This window comes from Elgaria multicarinata, chromosome 3, assembly GCF_023053635.1.
Source record: "Elgaria multicarinata webbii isolate HBS135686 ecotype San Diego chromosome 3, rElgMul1.1.pri, whole genome shotgun sequence".
In the NCBI taxonomy this organism is placed as follows: domain Eukaryota; kingdom Metazoa; phylum Chordata; class Lepidosauria; order Squamata; family Anguidae; genus Elgaria; species Elgaria multicarinata.
Genome location: NC_086173.1, coordinates 73,095,549 through 73,119,580, shown reverse-complemented (window position 1 = coordinate 73,119,580; position 24,032 = coordinate 73,095,549). Strand labels below are relative to the sequence as shown.

Sequence of the window (24,032 nt, the reverse complement as noted above, 5' to 3'; positions counted from 1 at the left end):
CCCAATCCTCAATTTTCTGATGGTCACTAGGACGGGGAAATGTTTAATTTTCTGAGCATTCAATTTTGAGTTTAAACAATAACAACGCAAGCCTCATACTGTGCAAATGCAAGACCTGCTAAAAATTGCTCTTCTTTTTCGATACCAAATAAAGCTGGGGTGGCCACATACAACAATGAGCACTAAGTCAGGGGCCATGCACGCACGCGCACACGCACACACCACATTCACTCTCTTCCCCCACTTACATCTCAGCATGTAGGGATGGGGAGGTTTCAATTGCCCCTCCATGTATGCTGAGATCCTTTTGAAAGCGGGGATCGTGCTGGTGATTATGTCTCTCCCTGTTCAGATTTCAGTGCCTCTCCCTACTGGGATGGAGAAGGGCAGACAGCTGACTGGCACTCTTGGAAGAGCATAATTGACACGGGGAGAGAAAGGCATGAAGGAATGACTCTCCCCACATACCTTCTTCTCCATTAGTGGCAGTGGCAAATGTGGCAGGTGATAATTTGGGCTCCTGAAAAGGCCACCTTGAAGGGCCAGATGTGGCCTGCAAGCTGCCCATAGGTAAAATAGAGAGGATGCCAGGTGGAGTTGTCTTAAGCAAGCTGATCTTGAGTTAACCCTTCCATGAGACGATACTCACCAGTCTGCAAAGAGTCAGCTCCACTGATTTGTTTGGAGATGCCGCAGCTCATTGGATAGTTCTTCAGAAACCACCTGTGAATGTGAAGAGCTGTGAACAACTTGCTTCTTTCAGAGAATAGTTTACTTAGTGTCCAAGGTAGGAGAAAATCAGGTGTTAGGTGCGTTCAGTTGCTGCCAAATGTACTTCCTTGCTTGCCATAGCTTTTATAATTCAGTCATGGAATCCATGACCCAAAAGTGTGATAATGGTAATAAGTCTTTTCATTTTTTAAAGATTACACAAATTCAGAGAGTGGGGATAAACACAAGGTCTGAATATAATTATCATGCCCAATTTAAGAACTTTCCAGGGGCATCAGGCTTGCCACCATTGGAGACAGCTGGATATGGACCATAACTTAGTATTAGAGCACATGGCCTAATACCTAGGTCCCAAGTTTCAATCCATGGCAACTCCAGTTAGAAAAATGGATGAGGTAGTAGGTGGTGGGAAATACCTCTGCCAGAGAGCTGCTGCCAGTCAGTATAGACAACACTGAGCTAGATAGGCAAACAGGAATGAGGCCGTTTCTATGGAAAGAACATTGATCTTCCCAGCAAGACGTTTGGTACACACTTAAGTGACAATCCACAGAAAAGGAGAATGTGCTGTTATTGGACACAGAACCCCTTGTCTCTTCCAGACAGCCTCCCAGCTTTGATGAATTTGGTACATTATGAAAGGGACTTTCATTTTAGACCTGCAGTTGACGTTCTTATTGCCATAATGTGACTACGTATCCGAGGTGAAGAACCAGAAATTCCCCACCAAGCAAACAAAGGCATTCTTGTATGCAAAAGCAAAGTCCAAAATTATTCCACTGAAAACACTGCTGCCAAAACCACTTGGTCTCGCTGGCTGAAGTGGAAGGGGGAAAACGTGTTTCTATAAGGTTTCCTTCCATGTAGAATCTGCGGCATGAAATATGTACAATTCCACAAAGGTTAGGCAGATAGGTAGCTATGGAAAGCAGCAGACATCTTAATCTTAGAGATAAGAATGGTGCCTTGTCCATATTCTCTGAATATGACTGGACCAAACAGATGACCACCATGGCTCAACATGTATAGATTACTGCAGCCGCCTACTTACTGGTAGAAGGGATGGGGCAATGGTTCTATGGTTGTAACAGGGACCAGACCCCTCTGATCGGTTAAGAGAGATGTCCCTTCCCATTTAGTTTCATGCCCAATGTCTTTCACATGGACTAGCTCATTCTTGTGGAGCTTCAAATCCTCCTCGTCTTCCTCTGCCAGGACATTGAACACTGCCCTGGCAAAGAAGTTTCCTGTGGACAGAGAAGAGAAAGAAGGGCCATGGTTCTTGGTGTACAAACAACACGGGAGTTTCTACTCCTGCCTTCCCCAACTTGGTGCCCTCTAGATTTCTGGGACTATCATCTCTGACCACTGAATTTGCTGTTTGTGAGTCATGGGAGTCAAAGTCCAAAACACCTGGAGGGCACCATGTTGGGGAAGGCTGGTCTACTCCCATACAAACCTCCTTACACTCTTAAAACTTCCTGGGAAGTCCTGTTCCATGTGCCACCATCTTCAAAGGATGGACTGGTAGCTTCAGTAAGCGGCATTTTCTGTCATGGTGCAACTACTGTGGCATTCCCTTCCCAGAAGACTTGTTTGGCTCAGTCTTTGGTTCCCTTTCAAAATTTAGTGGAGACTTTCTTCTTTTGGAAGACATCTGATATAGTTCTACATTTTAAGTGGTACTGTTTTATGGTTATTCTTGATAATTATATTAGTGTTGGTTTTGTTTTATTGATTTATAACCTCACCTTGGTTTAGTTCCTCTATGTTTTAGAGAAAGCCAGGTAAGGTAAGTAACAACTTCCCCCTCCCACATGGGGAACCACTTTATGAATACGTTGCATCAATACCAAATCAAATTGGCCCCAAACATATTCCTAACGGGATATTTGGGGATGAGCTAGAAGGCTTGGCTCATGTTTCTTACCTTCCTGGAGCAGAAGACCCAGGTACATGGTGGCCATGTGATCTTCATCTATAGTTACACTGATCTCGGTGTCCTCCACCAGAGCACAGTTCAGCCAGTACTCTGGGGTGAAGAGAAGATTCTCCAAACAGCAAGCCACGTAGCCTAATCCATCACACCAAAGGAACAATGTAAAGATATAATACAGTCCCCCAAAGCAGAAATAGCAGTGCCTGTCCGAGACAAACATTTGATCTCAATTGTCAGCCATTCTGCAGGGCCACATCATACAGCCTTAGGGCCTAAACTGAAGCCAAAATAATTGTCAGATTTACAGACCACCTCATAGCAAAAAGCTCAGAAGTGGTTAACAATAAGATCAGCAGAAATACATCACAAACTTCAAAGCAATTAAACTTTTTAAAAATCCTATTACCCATCAGTTAATTAATCAATCGACAAATTGATTAAGATTCATATGTCTACTGTTGGTCATCATCACCTTGACCCATCAAGCCTTTCAGCATGTGCTTATGCGTGGCTCTTTTAAACACTTTCTGTGGGTGGAACGAGACCTTCTTGGGGACATGGAAGCACTGCCACTCTGTCTCTCTTTTCCTCTCTTCCTCCGAGTGTCTCACCGGACACAATGCACCATAAACATAATCACAATCCACTTTGCTCCACCCCTGCATTGCATCACAGCCTGCTGGTCTTGGGGAAAGTGTGTTGCATTGCACTAGACTAAGGGTGGGCAACCTCATCCCTATGGGTCAAATCTGGCCCTCCGGTGTTCCCCAAATGGTCACACTGCCTTTCCTCTGACCACCAATCATTTGGTGGTTTTCCAGCCTTTGCATGTCCCCCCCCCATTTTGGAAGGCTGAACTGCCTCTCCTAAGGCTTAGTTACTGTCAATAAGAGCTTGAAGCTACAATATGCTGGTATTTTGAGTATTTTGACCCCACCCCTTTTGCTTTTGGCCCTGCCCATCACTAGAATGTGGCCCCCGAGAGCTTCTCTGAAATGGAATCTAGCCCTCAGGTTGAAAGAGGTTCTCCACCTCTACAGTAAACCTCACAAGGAAAATTTGGAAAAGACACACAGAGGCAGGAGTTCCACATCTCTCATACCATATCACAATTCTGCCTTAAAGCCCGGGGTGCTTATTTTATAACCTCACCACCACCCTCCAGCTCTCCTGATAGAATGCCAATCACCCCCTCCAAATGATGCACTTTACCGAGTGCTAAGTATGTTGAAAACTTCCAGATTTCTTCTACAGTCTTGAAGGAGAGCAAAAAGCGATCCTCCTGTGCCTGGATGCACACCAGCCTGGCTGAAAGCTCCTGCAAAAAGGGAGAGCAGAAAAGAATATGGGGAGTTCCGCAGGTTCAGCAGAGGAATCCTGAGATACCACTTGTCTTGGCGATTCAGATGTGAAAAGTTAGCATGTGCCATATCTTGTTTTTCCAAATTACAAGGATGACATTTGGAACCTGGACTCTAGACCATGATTCTATGCCCAAAGTCAAGACTACAGCAGTGTCAATATTCAGGAAGATTAGGGGTTCATCCTTACCACTGGGACTGCAACAGAGCCTTGCAGGGGGGGGGAGTGTTCCTGTTCCAGACAGCTATGCCTTCTTTCAGAATACTCCATTTCCTTCCCTGCCATGCCCACCTGATTTTGCATTGATCCCCCAGCGGACACCCAGTAAGTTCTTGGGCTATCTATACACAGGGAAAGCTGTGTGGCGGCTGTGGATCTGCACCCCGTTGGTTAGACAATGCAGACACAGCTTTGCAGCCATTACGGGCTTCCCCGTGATGCTGCGTTTTGAAAAAGTCGGATTTACCCCAACTATTTCAAACAGAGTGATATCACAACGGGGCTTCCACCATGTAATATTGCTCTACAGCCAATCCGGGGTCAACCTGGGGTCGGAGCCTGGTGGAAGGCGACCAGCGATTGGGCACCTTCCACCAGGAAAAGAGTGGGGGCTGCTCCGGGACCCAGATGGCCACCTAGAAATACTACACTCCCTCTTAGGCATTGGGATTACCCGACAACGGGATTTGAGTTAGAATTTCAAGTAGTAGATTTTGAAGCACAATCAATTTTGGGTCTAAAAGCAGTTATTGCATTAGACCTAGTGAAAAGAGTAAATTTGTTAGAATGTAAGGAAGGAAAAGAAATATATAAACAATATGAAGATGTTTCGGAGATTATGATGTATGCCAGGTCAATATATAATTAAAATGGATCCACAGATAATACCAATGGTGCATGCTTCTCGTAAATTTCCAATTATGTTAAGGGAGAAGGTAGATAAAGAACTTAGAAGAATGGAAGGTATTGTATACTTCTCTTGGGTGGTATTTTAAAAAGTAAACATTAAAAAAACTATACATTTTCATCCTACAGGTCTAGGACTTTGTTGACAGCTGTGATTTCCACACATTACTGCAGTTCCATTGGCACATAGTACAATGATAGGTGTGGAAGATGTAATTAAAAGACACTGACAATACATCTCTGTCTGCTTTATGTAGTTACGCCAAAGATCACAAGCAGAGGCCATAGCTCAGCCCTAGAGCAAGCACTTTGCATGCAGTAGGTCCCAGATTCCATTCCTTGGCAATTCCAATGAAAAAATGTTCTCAGATAGGAGGTCTAGGAGGGACATCTCCTTGAGATCTTCAAGAACTGGTGCTGGTCATTACTAGGCAAGATGACGCAGCATAAGGTGGTGTCATATGTTCATATTCATAATGCTATAGCAATAGTCAGTGCTTTAGAAAATAAGTAGCGATAACTACCTTGAAAAGAGCACTAACATCTTTATCGTCATTTTCCAGGGCCCACAACTTCTTTCTTGCTGTCTCTTGCAGCTGGGGATTGAGGCCCTGTCCAGAGCGACTCTTGACAGAAAATGAGAGGGAAATCTCTTCAAAATTAAAAAAGAAAAGGAAGAGAAAAAGGCAGTTAATGGAGAGAAAATACTATATTCTGAACTATCTTTCTCCACCAGCAGCATTCCGCATGGACCAGCATTCAATCAGTCTAATTGCAGGTTTTAGGGCAAAAAACAATATTACTTTAAATCTTTATCTAGCAGTTATACCTTTTTGTTTTCATTTTTACTCTAGAGTAAGTATATGGGATAGATAGGTGCCTGATCCAGGTGTTAAAATCCCTCTCCCCTCCCCAAGCTAAGGTCCCAATCCAGATCGGGGGGGTGCACTTACTCTAGAGTAAAAATGGGGGGAAGTCAATGCAGATTTAAAGTAACGTCTGTTTTGGTAATAAGTGAGGATTATGAAGAAAATGAGACAAACAGTCATGCAGAAGTTCTACCATATAAAGGATGGATGGATGGATAGATACGTATGAAAGAAATGTTATTCATCCTGCAAGAAACCACACATCATAATAACAGATTTATGACCCTGTTGAAGACAAGCTCCACGTCCCAAATGTCAGACGTCTGCAAGCAAAAACTGGGGTGAATTTAAAGTCACAGCACTGGAACAGCTAGAGTGGCTTCAGGATAGTTCTGAGGAGGTGTTCCAGGAGTGTTTGTATTGTGACATCCTTCACTTCCAATCTTTCACTGGTTTCATAACACCCCTTGCACAAGGACCTGAAACCTACTCAGTCAACAGCGTTGAACATGCTAAATTGTTTAATCCACTTGCATGACCTCTCCTACGGGTAACAAGCAGAAGGTGCAGTTTCTTGAAATGCCTGCCAGGACCTAGGAGGGACAAGTCACCTTACAGCAGTAAGATGCTTCTTGGAGCCAGTCTAGTATAGTTTGTATGGCAAGGAGTTTCCTTCACTTACTTTCCCTGAATTGAACTATAAAGGAATCAGTATAACTCATGTTGACTTGCTTTTTTCTCCGTTCTCTCGCAGTTACTGCAACCAATTAGAAGGGATTAATGCACTACTGAAACCAGCTGTTTCAGCCTGCGGGTCAGTGCTGGAGACTGCTGCCCACCTCTTACTTCCAAAAGAGTGCTGGTAGCTTGCTACATGTTCCCCTCCCCCTTATTCAGAAACATCTCTTATCAGGATTCGTGCAGCATTTTCACACAGATTTATCTAACTTTTGCAGCACGTACCTTTTCTTTGTGGCGAAACACATATGAAGTTATCACAAGAGAATCAGCAATTGTTTGGGGATGCATCTGAGAAAATCTTTATCAAACCGTATGCTTCGCATTAAATCTAAGTGGACTTTATGCAAAACTTTGAAGGACATTAGCTGCTGGAAAGAGGTTGGATGGTATAAGACATTGACACATCACTTAACCATTCTTGCTGTCTTCTGCACTAACATCTTGAATTATAGACTTGGACTTCTACAAACTCTGTTCCCCTTTGCCCCTTCCTTTTCACATCTTATTCTTAATCTTTTGAAATACTCCAGGTGCAATGATTTTGAGAGTTGGATCGTTTCTCTCTTTCTTACTTCTTAATTACAGGTGTTAAAACATAAAGCAGTAATTAGACAAAAACTTACCATTTGGGAACCCTTCACCTACAGCCAGTGACACGGATTCAGTTTCCAGAATGCCCTCTCCTATCTGTGCAGGCTCACTTCCTGGATCCAGTTCCCTGGGATTACCTGACAAGTCACCATGCAGGCAGAAGGACTACTGTCAACTTTTTCAGAAGAGGTAAAGCAATGGCGTAACGAAAGGGGACATATAAAGAGCTGCCAAGCACTCATCTGACCAATGGACAATCAAGCCCAGAGATTTCATCTTGGAGTGGTAGCAGCTCCCCAAGGTCTCAAACAGAATTCTTTCCTAGTCTTTCTACATAAGGATTTTTAGGTTGTTGGCCAAATCTAGAACTCTGTACATCCAAAGCATCCTCTATGCTCTACTACGAGGGTAGATCTCCAGATGATTTGGAGTTCAACTACCAGCATTCTTGATCATTGGCCATGCTGGCAGAAGCATCTGGGTGTTAAAGTCCCCAAAAATCTGGAAACGTATTTACTGCCCTCCCTCCTCTACTAGCATTGAGGTACAGTATGTCCCTTGCCAAAGTGAGGAAACAAAGGACTGTCGTTCCTTAAGAACATAAGAAGAGGCCTGCTGGATCAGACTAAGGGTCCATCTAGTCCAGCACTCTGTTCACACAGTGGCCAAACAGCTGTTGACCAGGGACCCATAAGCAGGACACGGTGCAACAGTACCATCCCACCCATGTTCCCCATACTGCCTCTGATACTGGAGGTTCCCAAGATTCATCAAATGGAGCCAGGCACAAAAGACTTCGGATACATGCATCCTGAGCTGAGGAATTTCTTTTGAGTGCCAGGACTGAGTGGAATTTACAATACTTCCTTCATTTTAACAGTAGAATTTAGGGAGAATAATTTGATTGTTCCTATTTTTAAACAATTGGGAACCAGAAATCTTGGCTGATCTACTGCAAATCACCCAAGGCTCTACCAGTATATCCAGATCTACTGTATGTTCTGCCCACCCCCTTGTTAAGGAAAATGGATGTCCCAATACAAACCATCCACTCCAGTTAGGATTGGGCTTTGCTTAGAGCAGCTAAGAGGACTACAACTCCCATCAACCCAGCCAGTATAGGGATGATGGCAGTTATAGTTCGACACATCCAGAAGGCACTAGTTTGGGGAACGCTGACTTAGAGGAAGGCCTTTTCCACAACAGCCCTGAGGAGGGATGCTTGAGGAATTCGATCTCTGCAAATCTCTGTATGAAATGTCCTGATCTGTTTCTCTTGGTCTGAAGTACATACTGGAAATTAGTTATCCAATGGATTTTCCATTTCTCTGAACACTGTATTGCAGTTTTTAGCAGTTTAGACATATGAAAAAATGGGTTTAAATGCAGATTTTGAGAGAAAATATGCATACACACACACACACACACACACACACATTAAAATACACATTTGTGTATGTATTTTGAAACTATTCCCAGATTCATGCAGGAATGGAACAGAACTGTGGGTGAAAACATGCAGAACTGACATAACCAGAAATAGACAGATTTGTCTGTCCTTAGCCCTAACACTTTTGGAACAAACTAGCAGAGAAATTGTGTGGCCAATGTGCCCCCTTGTTAAGATTCAAGGGACATCACGCATCCTATTTATTTAGGCAATCTTTTGGAAGCTGAAAAGGCCCTGGCTGCTAAAGGTGATTGAACAGAGCCAATGGTGGGGATTGGGTGGTTTTTGTTGCTGAACTTTTTATTTTTAACAGTACTACTGCCAGTTTGTTTTGATGTTTTATGATAGGTTTCTCATAACCCCATTGAGCAAAGTGCAGAGGTGGGATTGAAATGTTTTCAATAAATAAAAAGACAGGTCAAGTTGGAAGAGTAACGGACTCCAAAGGAACAGAGAAAAAAGATCCCTATATAAGATCCCATCCCACAGAAATATCTCTGCATGGCAATGCACCTTCTCAGTTGCCTCTGTGGATTCCTTTTCTTGCTTTCGTGCTGATCTGGGTAGCAACGGGAGTCTGTAGAAACTACCCCAGAGAAAGGGGGGTCCTAGTTACTACTGTTCTTCAAGCAAAGTAATTGATTTGCATAAGCCTTTGCTCATCAATTTTCAGGGGAAACTGAGATATCCCATAATTGCTAAAACCTGGAAAAAAGCTAACGGGGTTTATACATCAGCAGTCGTAGCCATAAAGCCCCTGGAATCAAGACATTTAGGCAGCAATTACATTAATGATGTCTGAGACCCATTAAAAAAAATCAAGCATGCTTTCCCCAAGCTGTGTCAGGCTAACAGGATTGAAAACCTGGGCCACGTCATTGGGCAGACAAGGATTAGCAAACAAAATGCAGGCCAAGAAATCTGGGCTGTAAACAACGGCATGCTTTTGCAAGTAGATTCACTTCAACGTTCCGTGTCCATTGTCAGTTTTGCTAGTCTGTAGAACAAACTGTGATTTGATTTGCATGGAACTGTAGACCACATTAGAGCTACAAACAGAAGAAGATAGCTCAGTGGATGCTCATTTAGCCAGCTTTTCTTACAAGAGAATGAAATCTCCCATTGCCATTTGCTTTCCCTTTGGGAATTCTGAAAGCAAATTCACCACTCACATTTTACAGATGGGTTAATGCAGAGCATGGGAAGTTTCCCCAAGCATTTGAAATGATCCAGAGACTGAAAGAGGCACGTGAACATAGCTAGCAAGCTACATTCTACCATTGCTAGTGTGTTTTCTTGACCCATTTATTCCTTTGTCACCTTCTAGAAAAATAAGCACCTGGACTGAACAACAACAAAAAAGCGACAAGCCATACTGAATTGTGGGCAAAAGGCTACTTCACAGTTTGAGTGGTAACCATGTTTGCCAGATCTACACTGGAATAACTCCAGCATTTCCCACAGTGAACACATCAAGTGTGAAGGGCATGTGGATTTCCATAAAAATGTAATGGATGTACATTGGGGAGCTGTGGCAATCTAAGGCTCTTTGAACAGGCCCACAAATATTTAGGGATGTGTGGCTGCTTTTCAGACTTAAAAGTGATTATTCTGGGAGACACTAATGTAGTACTGGTATAACCACAGCAAACATACTTTCCATGTAAAAAAAAAAAAAGTGCGCCAAAGGTAAGTGTGTTGAGCATAAGAAAAATCTTAACATTCATATTTGTGGAATGCCTTTATTAGGCCAACCAAAAGATCATCTAAAAATGAGCAAGCTCTGGAGATCTTGGCAGTTTGCACATGTTTTGCTTTGTTCGCCTAATAAAGATATTACATTTACTATGTAATACTATGTAAACTTTGAAGTGGCTGTAATATACACATACAGAAATAAGTACAAAGCTAAAAACATCTCATGTTAGTGTTTATGTCCAAGTGTGTCTTACACTTGGCCGCCCTAAAGTACTTTCTTTGAAGAATCAGCCATTCCTGGGCAGACCTACATGCTCTACCAGACCTTGCCCCTGGGACAGTATCAGGTTCACCACAACACAAAAGTATCCCCACTCCTCTGACTCATACACACACTTCTGGAGGTGGAGAATGAGACCTTTTTTTTTTAAAGTACTACCTGATGCCATCTTCCCCTCTCGGAAACATCTTTCTGGGGGTTCAGCTGTGTACTGTTGCAAATTGGACCAACTGGCCAGGAACACAGGTTGGCTGCATGAACAAGAGGACAACTCTTCACCTGGAGAAAATAGGGAGCCAGAGATCAGATGAGATTCAGGATGAAAAGATATTGCTGATTAAGAGCATTCAGAGAAATAAAGTCCTTGTCATCACAAGGAATGGGATCTCTCGCACACACACTTATGTAAGTTTAGCAATAGTGCTTGTCTAAGGGGGTGTCTTCACGGCGTTGAGTTGGTGCCACTCTGCTGCCAAACCCTGCAGTATCACTGCTGTGGGGTGGCAGCAAGTTATTTACATGGAGGGAGGCAGCACAGGCTTTCCAGTGGCCATTAGGCTCGCCAGGCCTGCCCCCTCCCCCAGCTTCTGGTAACCAATGAGAGGTCACCTTCTGCCTGAGAACGCCCCCATGGAAGAGCCACACTGACCTTGCTTGTGCAGGAAAAGTCAAGATAAGTCCCTGACTTTCCTGCTGCGGGTCTCTGGCTCTTTGCTCCAGGTTGGCTCCAAATCATCAGTTGTATCATATAACCAACGCAGCACAGATTTGGAGCCACCCCAGGACTTCCCGCGCGTATAGACAGCTCCTGTGTGAGCTGCAGTCCATCTCTTACCCTTGCAAACTAAAATTCGTTCATTAGTTATTTTAGTCCAAACTGTTTTGAAAGGGGGAACTAGATGTGTTTAGATAGATGAACTGAAACTAGTTTCATAGTTTGCAAAAACGATGCTGAAATTTGGCAACTTGTGTTAAAACAAGATTTTGCAATTGCTTCTTGAGAGATTCCTGCAGAAACAAATTTCTGGAGCATCCATGGTTTCAGTTTACCATTTGGCTAAACCAATTAAAATTGACCAACTTATGGGAACAAACGGGGTGGGTAATGCTGGTGCTTCAGACATTAGCCTGAAAGCTGTTTCACAGTCATGTATATCAGTGATTTTCTCTACACTTGATTACTGCATAATATACAATACATATCAATGACGGATGTGTGACTAGACTCTACAGAAAGCATACATGTTGATGTGATGTGAAGTTCAGTATCTGATGTTAGATCTGTGATGACACATTCACACATGCAAGTCATCACTTGGGACTTCTTCAGATGTGACCCTTGCAGTTTGGGAGCCACTGTGGGCTTTTTATACATGAGGCTATTAATCTGTTGCATCTATCTTCTGTTTAGCCGCAGAATTGAGATCCAAGCATAAGAACAGCCATTCTGGATCAGACTGAAGGTCCATCTAGTCCAGCACTCTTGTCATACAGTGGCCAACCAGTCGTTGACCAGGGACCAACAAAGCAGGACATAGTGCAAAAGCACCCTCCCACCCATGTTCCCCAGCAACTGGTGCATGCTGGCCTACTGCCTCGAATACTGGAGATAGCACAGAACCATCAGGGCTAGTAGCCATTGATAGCCTTCGTCTCCAGGAATTTATCCAACCCTCTTTTAAAGCCATCCAAGTTGGTGGCCATCACTACATCTTGTGGTAGTGAGTTCCATAATTTAACTATGTGCTGTGTGAAGAAGTACTTCCTTTTATTTGACCTGAATCTCCCACCAATCAGCTTCATGGGATGACCCCGAGTTCTAGTATTTTGAGAGAGGGAGAAAAATGTCTCCTTATCCACATTCTCCATACAATGCATAATTTTGTACACCTCTATCATGTCTCCCCTTAGCCTCCTTCCCCCCCCCCACAAACTAAACAATCCCAGTTGATGTAACTTTCCCTCATAGGGGAGATGCTCCAATCCCTTAATCATTTTAGTTGCCCTTTTCTGCCCCTTTTCCAGCTCTATGATATCCTTTTTTAGGTGTGGTGACCAGAACCACACAGTATTCTAAGTGTGGTCACACCATCGATTTGTATAAAGACAGTATGATACTGGCCATTTTATTCACAATTCCTTTTCTTATAATGCCTAACATGGACCTTGCCTTCTTTACAGCAGTTGCACACTGGGTGGACATTTTCATCGAGGTGTCTACCACAACCCCAAGATCTCTTTCTTGTTCAGCCACCACCAGATCAGATCCCATTAGGTTATACTTAAAGTTGTGGGGGGGTTGCCCCAACATGGATCACCTTACACTTGCTGGCTGCCCACTCTCTGAGCTTGGAGACATTCCTTTGGAGAAGATACACAAAACAACTAAACGATCAGAAATGCCACACAAAAAGCAAAGATAGCCATATTGGCCATAAGAATTATTCCAAAATCCATATTAGTTAACCTAATAAAGGTATTACACATATAAAAGCATCTTCCTTATCAAGCAAGGATTCAGAAGCTGGCATTTTTATTTTAGAAAATGGGATTAAAGCAGGGGAAGGTCATGATACAGGTTGACAAAATTATGAATGCTGTAGAGTGAGGGTAAAGACACAAAAACATTTCATGCCCATTGGCCCTAGGCCATTACATCTTGCCACAATACAAGGAAACAAAGTACTACTTTTGAGTTCATAGCCCTAAAAGGCATTACATTAAAAAAAATCAGCCTTCTGCAAACTCAATTATGATCCTTAGAAGCAGGAAATATGGGAGTTGAGCATGCAATATATTTTCCATGAGGGAAGCTGCAAGAATTCAGCACCACAGACATAAAATGAATAACTGGTCCTTCCTGTTTATGCTGGTGCTTCGACCCAGGAGATGCTGGTAACAGTCTAGGAAGTAAATGGGGCAGGGGGGAGGGAGAGAAAGAGAGGGAGAGCAGCAGCAGCAGCAGCCTACTAGGACGATAGATCCTGTTAGAACTTATTCTACTGTGCTGCTCAGCTACTCATACAGAATTCTCATAGAAGGCTTAAGGCAAATATATACACAGAAAATCAAGAACAGCATTATGCTCTAGCTAGAAGGAGGCTTTGGGCAACTCACCTGTGGACCACAATGAAAATTTCCTCGGGAAAAGTGAACCAAAACAGCAGCCCATGTGTCCACCATCCCATCCAGTCCCAAAGCCAGCAGTTTCTCCTTTCTAGCAGCACCAGGACAAGACCAATGCAGTCCACCACACCAGTCTTTCAAAAGTGCTCTGTTTGTCTTTGGAAAACAGCCTCTCAATGCACAATGCATCTTTTGATGGCCAGCGTGCATTTGGAAGGTGGGAGGTGTGGCTGGGCCTGTCCCCAAGAAGCAGCAACTGCCCAGCATCAACTCTTCAGTTCCAATGGTTTGTTCCGCCTCCTTGCCTTTTCAGATTGTATCTCAAACGCCAGGCAACACATTCTTGGCATTCCAAGCATTGGTGGGTGGAAGTGAAAAAAAACCTTAAAGACAAGCGGGGAAAACCCACACATCCGGGTGGCATAATTTGCATGTTATGCAAATAAGGTGCACTACTATGAAAATGGAACTTAGGAAGCTGCCTTATACTGAGTCAGACCCTTGGTCATTGTAGCCCAACATTGTTGACACTGGCTGGCAGAAGCTCTCCGGGGTTTCAGGCAAAAGTTTTTCCTGCCTTCCCTGGAGATGCCAGGGATCGAACCTGGGACCTTCTGCATGCAAAGCCTGTGCTCTACCAATAAGCTACTGGTTCTCCCCATGAAATACTCTGCAAAGCTAATTCATATAAATTTCGGTAGGTATTCACCTCTGCACCTGCACATGAACACCAAATGAAAAGATGCAATAGGAAACATGTCCCTTACATATTTCGCTGTCAGAGAAGGGCTTTGCTTTCTACTACTCCCCCCAAACACTCCCCATTTGTGTTATCAAATAACAGAAAAACATATTCTGGTTATAATATAGGCTACAGTATCTCATGACACCCGCTGATTCTTTGGTTAAATTGTCAAAACCTCTAAAATCCCTATTTCAATTAGTGTATGAATAAGAATTCTAGATTAAAATAGTGTGTGTGTGTGTGTATACCAGTTTTGTATTTAGCCACAGGAAACCAGAAATTTAACACAGGTGATTGAATTCCATCCATGGAATTCCTTCCCTGCTCCACCAACCCTATAAGGAAGGGAAGGGAAGCCCCTTCCTCTGCAAACAGCATGAAAACACAGCAGACTGATAGCAGAAAAAGGATGGGTCGCTCCTTCCCTTCTCTGCCATTCCCATTAATAGAAGGTATTTTTGTTTACTAGCCTGTTAAGAGACCAGTTACCTGCAGGGGAAAGTGCTTCTCCGCCTCTACTGTCAGCTTTGAAATACAGGCTATTAGCCTCTTAGAAAGCTAGTAAATTGTTTTGCAGGCTAGTAACTTCAGTGGGCTTATTTACAAAGCTAATATACACCTTGCCTTCTGTATATCATATATCCAAGGTGGTTAACAACAAAAACAGTATAAAACAAGACAGCTCATAGAGCACAAAACATTACCAGAAACAGGTGACCACATTTATTGAAAAGCTTTCGAGAATAACAGAGTGTAACTGTCTCAGGACATTGTTCACAACCGGAGTGCCAGAATAATAATAAAAAAGCCCTATCCCTAGTGTGCACTCACCACATCTCTGATGGTGGGGGAAGAAGGAGAAAGAGCCATGTTTTGGAGTAGTCTTCTCAGGCTGGCTTGTATGAAAAGAAGCGCTTCTCAACATATCTTGGTCGCTGGCCATTTAGGGCTTGAAAACTCACAACCAGTGCCTTGAATTGAGCCTTGAAACCAGACTGGAAGCCAGTGCAAGTGATAAGAGGATTGGTGTAATAAGGATCCAAACTCTTGGCTTCCTAGCAGCTGTACTCTAGCAAAACTACAGTTTCTAGACGGTCTTAAAGGGCTTAAAGTAAAAAAAAACACAAAAAACCCCACCTTCATTAATGTTCATAGAGTCATATGCTAAAGACCGGAGAATCAACCCACTCATTGGAAAAACAGAAAGGAAAAAAGGAGAATAGGAAAGTTGCACCCTATGCACTGACACTTTTCTTTTTAATATTTATATTACTGGATCAGTTCACATTGACTGGTCAACTCCTTTTTCTACTGCTAATGAAAGAAAGATAGTTCTGTTTACAGTTAATTCAGCAGCTCTGGGTGATATACCGCCACATAATAATCAGAAATCATTCTTACCTCTAATTCCAAACATGAAGGGGAGGAGGGCTTGAGCTTGCTAGTTTTTTGGGTCTAGGGGTAGGAGAACCAGGATGCTCAATGGCCAGGAAATAATTCTTGGGGTTTGTTTCCACAGGGTGCTTTTTTATCCTGCAACTTTACCAAGGCTTCTGCGTCCATATCCTTTGCAGGATTAAGGTTTCCTCTTTTCACACTCCTCACCAGGGGTGGGTGGGTTCCTTTATCTGCAAGCTCTATATATTTCATTATAAAGCCACTAGACAATGCTGTGTTATAGTGCCACTTCCTCTTTTCACAGAGAAAATCAACTTGTGATATTTAAATAGCTCATTATTCACATTTTTTTAAAAAAAGGGGGGATAAAGGTCAGAGAAGCCTTGGAGCTTGATGACATCATGTAAAAGACCTGCAGACTTCCATTAGTAACCAATCTCGGTCACAGGATAAAAGCCCCTAGTGGAGAATCCCTTGGAATAAGGAGAATTTCTGTGCAATGTGACAACCCTTCCTAGCAGCAGCCAGATCGCTTTCTTCTACTGTACATTTGTTACTGGTATCTCATCTTCCTTCAGTGACTTTGCATTTTTTCCATCTGCTTACCTTTTCAATTACTAGGGTGCATACACAAGATCAATCCTGCTTATCCATCCAGGAGGGGGGAAAAAACTATTATCCCTGGTGCTTACTGGCAATCACATATGCATATAAAATTACCATTCCACACTTCGATGTGCCTTGAATGTGAGGAAAATACGTTGTTGTTGTTGTTGTTATGCATTTATATATCTCATGCTGTATGTTCAAAGCACTTCATGTATGTTAAATAATCACACCATAACCCCACTGTTTTTGTGAATAAAAGGCTGAAATTATGCTAGGCAGCATGCTAGGATAATAAGGTTGCAATCCTATACACACTCATCTGGTAATTATGTCCAGGTAGACATGCATAGGATTGCACTACATGACACAAAACAGGGCATTTTAAATTATTTAGATTTCTAATTTACCCAGCCCTCCACACTGATGTGACAGTTGTTCAGCAAACAAGCTACGTGCTGCTTCAGGTTTTCTCTTATGCTTACATCTCTTACTCTTACAGTGGTCAGAAGTCCGCCGGGCGCCTACACTGCATTCTTTTTGTCACCAGCTGAAGACCTTTTTATTTTCTCAGTATTTTAACATCTAAATTTAAACTTTGCTGTTTTAATTCTGTATTTTAATCCTATATCAATTTCTGCTGTGTGGTTTTATCCTGGTTGTGCTTTTTATATTGTATTTTGTATTTGGGTTTTTAGCTTGTTGGATGTTTTATTATGTTCCTAATGGTTTTCATTTTTGTGAGTGGCCCAGAGAGCTTTGGCTATTGGGCGGTATAAAAATGTAATAAATAAATAAATAAATGCTAGATTTGAACTGGAAAGACACAGCAGCTGAACTATGAAACTCACAGTTGGATGGCCTTGAACAAACCACTTTCTCATCCACTCCTGCCTCACAGGTTGTTGGGGAGGATGGACGGCTCCTCAAGTACACTGCCCTGGACTTATTGGTTGGAGGGATGAGATTCAATTGTAAGAACCTGGGACCTTAATGAGTCTGTGATTTGTTGTACTAGCTATTGCATTGGTGTTTGGTCAAAAAGGTAAAACTTTTGGAGGGATTCTGAATGTCCTTCCAGAGTGTGGACTGTGTCATCATCAGTGACCATGGGTGCTTCCAGAGAGATGACTCCTAATGCTACTAATCAAAAGACATTGTGCAGCTATTCTGTCTTTCCTTAATGGATTTTTCTGGGTGCTTCCACACTAGGTTTTAATTGCACAACTATCCTATTCCATGAAATGTTATTGAATGGGAGGGAGCACTGTCTTCCACCAATAACTTTCACATGTTACAAAGGAGATGAGGATCTGTAACTCAGTGTTAGAGCAAATGGTTTATCTCCAGAAGGTCCCAGGTTCAATCCCCAACATCTCAATTTAGGGCTAGGAAAGAATGCTGCCTGAAACCCTGAAGAACCATTGCTGCCAATCAGAGGTTCATCCCACACACACTTTTGTTCTGGTTTACCCTCAAATTATCCCATTTCAGTTATATAGTGCTTATATAGTGCTTACATAGCGTATGAAAACTTGTAAACTTACACCTCTGTTGTAGTGCATTGCAGAGATCCATTGAGCTTCACTCACACATGTTATTCCCACCCCATCCCCAGATTTTCTTTGTACCTCCTCCTACCGTTTATTGGTTGTTTGGAATGGGGACAACTCCCCCTCTTACAACAGGGATTGGGATTTGCTTCTCCTATTACTGAACATCAAAGTAGAACATTACGTAAGACTGCAGTCAACTAAATCCCATTGAGTTCAATGGAATGCATTTCCAAATTAGAGGCCCTTGGATTGCAGTCTTAATTTTTGCAACTTTAAAAGGAAAAAAATGGCTGGGGTGGGGGAGTGAAGCTAGGTTGGAAGTGGCCATCGCAACTCCCAATGTACGGAGGAGGAGACTTCAAACGCAGCACCAGGACCTCCAATGACAGAGAAATTGAGAGGGAAATCACAGTTAGTGAGAGGATTAAGCCATCCTTCTCCATGTGGGGGCTCCCAATAAAAACTGGACACCCCCCATTGTTAAAAAGAAAAGAAAAAGGTGGGGAGATGCAGGATCCCTCCCATGGAGAATGTTTCCATCTCTTTTTCCCCGTTTGTGTCTCCTGCCATCCCCCACGCAGCTTCACATGCTCAAAGGAATGGAAGCATGATCTGTGTCCTTCCCCCACCAACTCCCGTTCAAATAGGAACAAGAGCAACACATGTTTGTAGGGAGACGAATCAACAAGGGAAGAGACACACAGCCTGTGTCTGTGATGTTGGGATGAACCCCACCCCCACGGAGAGCAAGGAGGTGTTAGGGGAACTGGGCAAAGTAGGATGGAAAAGGACACACACACACCCATTCAGAAGCAGCCAAAGGACTTCGCTTGAAACTGACAAGACATTTAGGTGAAACTGACCAGCCCTGTATTGCTTATGGACCTACACCAGTGGAAAACTATAAACTATAAGGGTTTAAGGGAGGAAAAGTTTTAAACTCATATATAATCAGCAGATGAAACAATCTGATTAAAATTTGGTATACTGAAAGCCCTCCTTAAGACCTTCCACTGTGCCAATTTGGATCTCTTTATCTTTAAAAATGAGGGTGCTGCTGGCAAGGAAGGTGCATTTTCCACATGCTTTAAAAGGCTCCATTAAAAACACACACAGATCTAAAGTGTCTCTCCCCACCCCCACCACCTTCCTTTCCTCCCTCACAGTTTTGTATATAAGTGGGTGAGGGTTGTTGCTGCTACTTTTTGCTTGTTAAGCCTGGTCCTGTTTCCCCCGCAAGGAGAGAATGGGGGATTTCAGAAACAGAATGAAAGGTTTTCAATTGGCACACCCCTCTTTTTCATCAGCAATACCCCCCCTTTGAAACCATGCCCACAAAACAGCGCAATGAAAAGATGTTTGAAAATACATGTTAAAGTTTGAGTGATGTGCTTTCGCATGACTGGAAGAACCAGACTTTCCATGGCACAGCAAAATATTTCACTATGAGGGGCAGAAGAACCGCAATCACAGCAGGACATAGTCAACGTCATCGGAATCCTTCGCAGGGAAAGCAGACTATAATGTCCACGTCATTTAAGTCCATTGCACAGAATTCGCTGCAGCAGAACAATGTAAGGCTGGTGGGATGAAGCTATCAGTGTCAACAATACTGGGCTAAATGGACCAATGGTCTGACTCAGTCTAAGGCAGCTTCCCATGATCCTATGTGTTTCCCCACCAGATCCATCTTTTTTTCATTATACACACACACACACACACACACATCTGTTCAGGAGGAAAAGGCAGAACAACTGCACATCTCCTTTTCGATTTGGAGCGCTAGGAGCCTTCCATCTGGAAGCATCCTTGGTGGGAAGGAAAATGACGTAAGAAGTGGTGGGAAACACAGGAGGGTTACAAATAGAAGACAGGGTGAAGGTGCAAGAAAACCCTTGCCTGGAAGCACCTGGGTGCTGTTCTTTCTGGTTGTTCAGATCAAAGGAATGTCACAGCAAATGGCATTCATGGCTAAAGCCTACACCAGGACCCTGGTGAGAAAACAAAAAGCAAGAACAACTCATGCTGCAGACCCAACAGCTCTGCGCTTCTTGGATCCTTGATTCAGCGAGAATCCAACCTGCTTTTTGTAACATCTCACCTGACGAAGAGATCTGGGGATCTCGAAAACTTGCACTTTGTTTGTGATCCCTGAGTTGGCCTAATAAAGGTTTTAACACTATATGGATTCGGGAAGGTGTCCTCCTCCAGTGCCTTGGCCATCACGTTCTCTATAGCGGGGCAGAGCCTTGCCATACCGGCCGTCCACGCTGCCTCTGGGCCGCTGACTGATGAGGTTTCACAGGAAGGCAAAGCCCGGAGCGGAACCGCGGCGGGCGGGAGGCGCCTCTCCGCAACCACCAGGGCAAGTACGGAGGTGGTAGTAGGAGTAACACTGACCTGGGGGCTCATGTGGAGAAGTTCGCTTTGGCGCCCAACATGCTGCCTCTTCTTCCCCGTCCAAAAGTGCCGCGGCCGCGCAATTGAAGCAAAAATAATAGTCATGCGAACTTCAAGAGGAGGATCTCCACCACCTGGAGGCGTCTCTGCGCGAAGGGAGGGAAGGAGGCGGCGGCACTGGCAGACTCGCGAGGCGTGTGGGCGCCCCCGCGGCCCCTCCCTCGCGCGAGAAACAGGAATGTCTTCAGCGGAGGCTTATCAGTCTCGCCGCAAGGGAGCCTCCGTTTCCCAGTGCTGCTGAACGGTGAGGTCAGTGGGTTACCCAGGAGCCAACCCGTAAACAGAGAGAGAGAGAGAGAGAGAGAGAGAGAGAGAGAGAGAGAGAGAGAGAGAGAGGAAAGTCGAGCGCAATCTGGTGTTCTGCAATAAGCCCGGCTTGCGCGCGCTCTGTCCCCTTTCCTTCCCAAACAATGAAAAGTGGGGAGGGGGGAGTTTGCAGGAGGCCGACTGAGGAAACAGGTCGCAAAGTTGTTTACCGTCAGACTGCCGTTGGCAGGACCGAGAGGCTGCCCAATTGGTTTGCTAAAACTAGCAATTCTGGTCCAGCCACCTGCACGGCCCCACGATTTCCACAGTACCTTTCTCGCTCTCTGCCCTTGAAACCCAGAAATTTCACTGCTGGTTAAACATCAACAGAGATTGCAGAGATGGCTTTGCTCCCTGACACTGCTCTAGAAAGGAAGCAAAACAAAGCGTGTGTGTGTGTGTGTGTGAGAGAGAGAGAGAGAGAGAGAGAGAGATTCATACATTACAGATTTAGCAGTTACTGTGTGTACACTGGCACGTTTGAAGCTATTTGCGATACATTTCTGTTCCTGATGCCTTAAAAACACCGAACCATTTTATAACAAAACGCTCCTTTTAAAAATAATAAAATAAATTAAAATAAAATTTAGCTTTCCAGTACCATTTTGAGGTGTTGACTTTTTTCTCTGCCTGTCCCTCTGCTTTTCCTCCCCTCTTTCTTAAATAGTGTGAGAGAGAATTACTGGCCCGACATCACCTCCTAAGCTTTCTGGTTGAGCAATCATTTGAACCGAGGACTCTCCATTCTGAATTTAACACTGTAACCCAGCCTTCTCCAACCCCATGTTGCCTAAGCATGATGGGAGTTGCACTCCAACACATTGAGAGAGCACCAAGATAGGGAAGGCTGCTCTAACCATTAGACAACACTGACTCTAAGACCCTTTATTCTACTTCTTTGCGGTTTTGGTATAGTAGCATGCCCTCCTGTTTTGGATGCAAAACTTATGGTACATCCGTATGATTAATTACTGCCAGGAGAACATGTATAACCATGCACTACAGTAGTAATTATACCAATAATATATAATCATCTAAAACTAATATAAGTAATTTATAGGGGGGCACTTTGTGACCCTCCAGATGTTGTTGGGCTGCAACTCCCATTAGCCAAGGCAGCATAGCCAGTGATGAGGGATGATTGGAATTGCAGTCCATTAACATCTGGAGGGGCACAAGTTGTTCACCTCTGAATTATACCAATAATAAAACCCAAATAACTCCAATAGTAATTATACCCCCAAATTCCTTGTACAATTAAGCTACACACATTTGAAAATGCTGGTAATTTTATATTAATGATATATGCAAGAACACTTGGTTCACACACACACACACACGTAAAATAGCATAGTTGTGAGTTTGCTGCCTGTGGATGGGTTTCTGCTTTTAGAAGAAAGATGGGGGAGGAAACAGGAAGACTTGATTGCTTAAGGGTGGAAAGGATTTCCTGACAGCCTACAGAAGGCAGGTTAGAAAAATCCCCTGCATTTTAAGGAGAGGGCCTCTTGATGTGCCATAGGTTTATTACTTAAAGACCACCACGAGGTAACCGTTAACTCCGCACACAGGTAGCTTCAGTTATTATTGAAATGTTGTCTTGCTCCCTTGTTAATGCTTATGTGTATTTAACATCTTTAAATTTTTTGGGTTTTATTGGGAACTAAAACACATTCAAGAAACATGCGTGTTTTGTGCTAAATGTGCAAATACCATCATTTCCATACTACAGCAAGTCCTAAGCGGACACACCGAGAAGCCTTGACCATTTTGGCTGCCCTTTTCCAGTTCTACATCCTTTTTCAGAAGTTGCAACCACAAGTAAACTCAGAATGCCAAGTGTAGCCACATTACAGATGTGGGGTGTGTTCCACGGCAGAGCCCCCGCCCTGCCCCATTCTGCCCATGGAAGTCTGCAGGCATAACCATCCCGCTTCTAAGCAAGCATACATGCAAGTAAATAGTGTGATGATCATCACTAATTTCCAAGCAGGAGCCACTTTAACTTCAGGCACCAGTGCTGAGGCTACTTGCCTGCCTTTCCTAGATCATGGGTGGCCTCTCCTCCCCACACACACCTGCCACCAGGCCAATTCCAACAGGCTCACTTTGTCCTTAGATGGGATGGATCTTTTTCTTGTCACTGAAAGAATGCACTGCTCTACTCAGTGCTGGAAAATCTCCCAGTTCGGGTGCACATTGCTCACTCTCCCACCCACAAATTCAATTTCCCCTCCATGGTCACTGCCTGGAAAATGCACTGCTGCAGCAGCTAGCCAACCATAGTTCTCTTAGCCTTGGAGAGTCCTCCCCTACCACAGCCAATTGGCTGATTTCTCCTAGGTTCTCCTTCCCACCCCAGTCTTACTGCTGAGAAACAGCAGGCCTCCCAACTCCCCACCCCTGAAGCCACTTCCAGTAGCCCAAACCACATCACCACTAAAGCAAGCAACAAGGCAACGCTAGAGAGCCTTTTCTAATTATTTATTGCATTTGTATACCGCCCCATATATGAAGCTCTCTGGGAGGTTTACATACAGACTTAGCAGCTACTGCAAAGAGAGAGGGGATGGAAGAGAGATGTGGAGAGAGCCCTTGAGCTAATTGGGAGCTGCCAGTGGCCCTTAGGCCTTGCAGTGAAGAACACTGAAACAGTGGCTGAGTTCGGACGACACGCTAATCAACGGTTGATTCCCATTCTGTTCCTATTACGCACCCACCCACCCCACACAGTTGATTAACATGTCATCCAAACTCAGCTAGTAACTTAAAGTGTTTGAACAGTAAGATGGGCAGGGAGTTGTGGCCTTGTGCATGAGTATTTTCCAACAACAGTTGATGGGAAAAAATCTATGCAGAGCCCTTTAAATTATTGCTGTTACCATCACCCTACTCCAGAATTATTTCATGAAGTACGGCTACTGCAGTTCAAAGCTATCCTCTGTCTTGTTCATGGGGAAACATAGGTAGATGTTAGGAGAATAAAACAACAACAGCAACAACCTGTGAATGTTCAAGCAGATATTTTATACCGCTGAATGAAGTCTAGCCAGGCTGGGAAGAATTTGCTATCCAATGTGATGACTGAACTTTTACTAACAATAGCAAATATTTATATAGTTCTTTAGAGTGATCAGAACACTTTGCACATTTTATCTCAGTAATCAGCAGAAATTCTGCTCGACAGAAGCAATGTTTTTTAAAGAGAATGCCATTGTTTCCTTAATATATGCTCCAAACCCACATTGAGTATTATTCCTCAGGAGC

The 24,032-nt window shown here is 43.6% G+C and overlaps 1 protein-coding gene across 4 annotated transcripts in view; it reads right to left on the bottom strand.

Annotated features, from left to right (window-relative positions):
* The window catches only part of SH3TC2 (SH3 domain and tetratricopeptide repeats 2), a 55,169-nt gene that overhangs the window by 25,045 nt on the left and 6,092 nt on the right, over nucleotides 1–24,032 (bottom strand). For 2 of the 4 annotated variants that reach the window (XM_063120597.1, XM_063120599.1), the window contains exons 2-8: nucleotides 10,728–10,847; nucleotides 7,173–7,277; nucleotides 5,464–5,591; nucleotides 3,884–3,989; nucleotides 2,663–2,806; nucleotides 1,784–1,979; nucleotides 650–723 (exon numbers count right to left, since the gene is read on the bottom strand). In XM_063120597.1, the coding sequence (XP_062976667.1) occupies nucleotides 650–723; nucleotides 1,784–1,979; nucleotides 2,663–2,806; nucleotides 3,884–3,989; nucleotides 5,464–5,591; nucleotides 7,173–7,277; nucleotides 10,728–10,847 (873 nt within the window). Of the gene's footprint in view, nucleotides 1–649; nucleotides 724–1,783; nucleotides 1,980–2,662; nucleotides 2,807–3,883; nucleotides 3,990–5,463; nucleotides 5,592–7,172; nucleotides 7,278–10,727; nucleotides 10,848–13,685; nucleotides 13,741–24,032 lie in introns of those variants that run through there. The other 2 variants (XM_063120596.1, XM_063120598.1) reach the window with 2 other exon arrangements.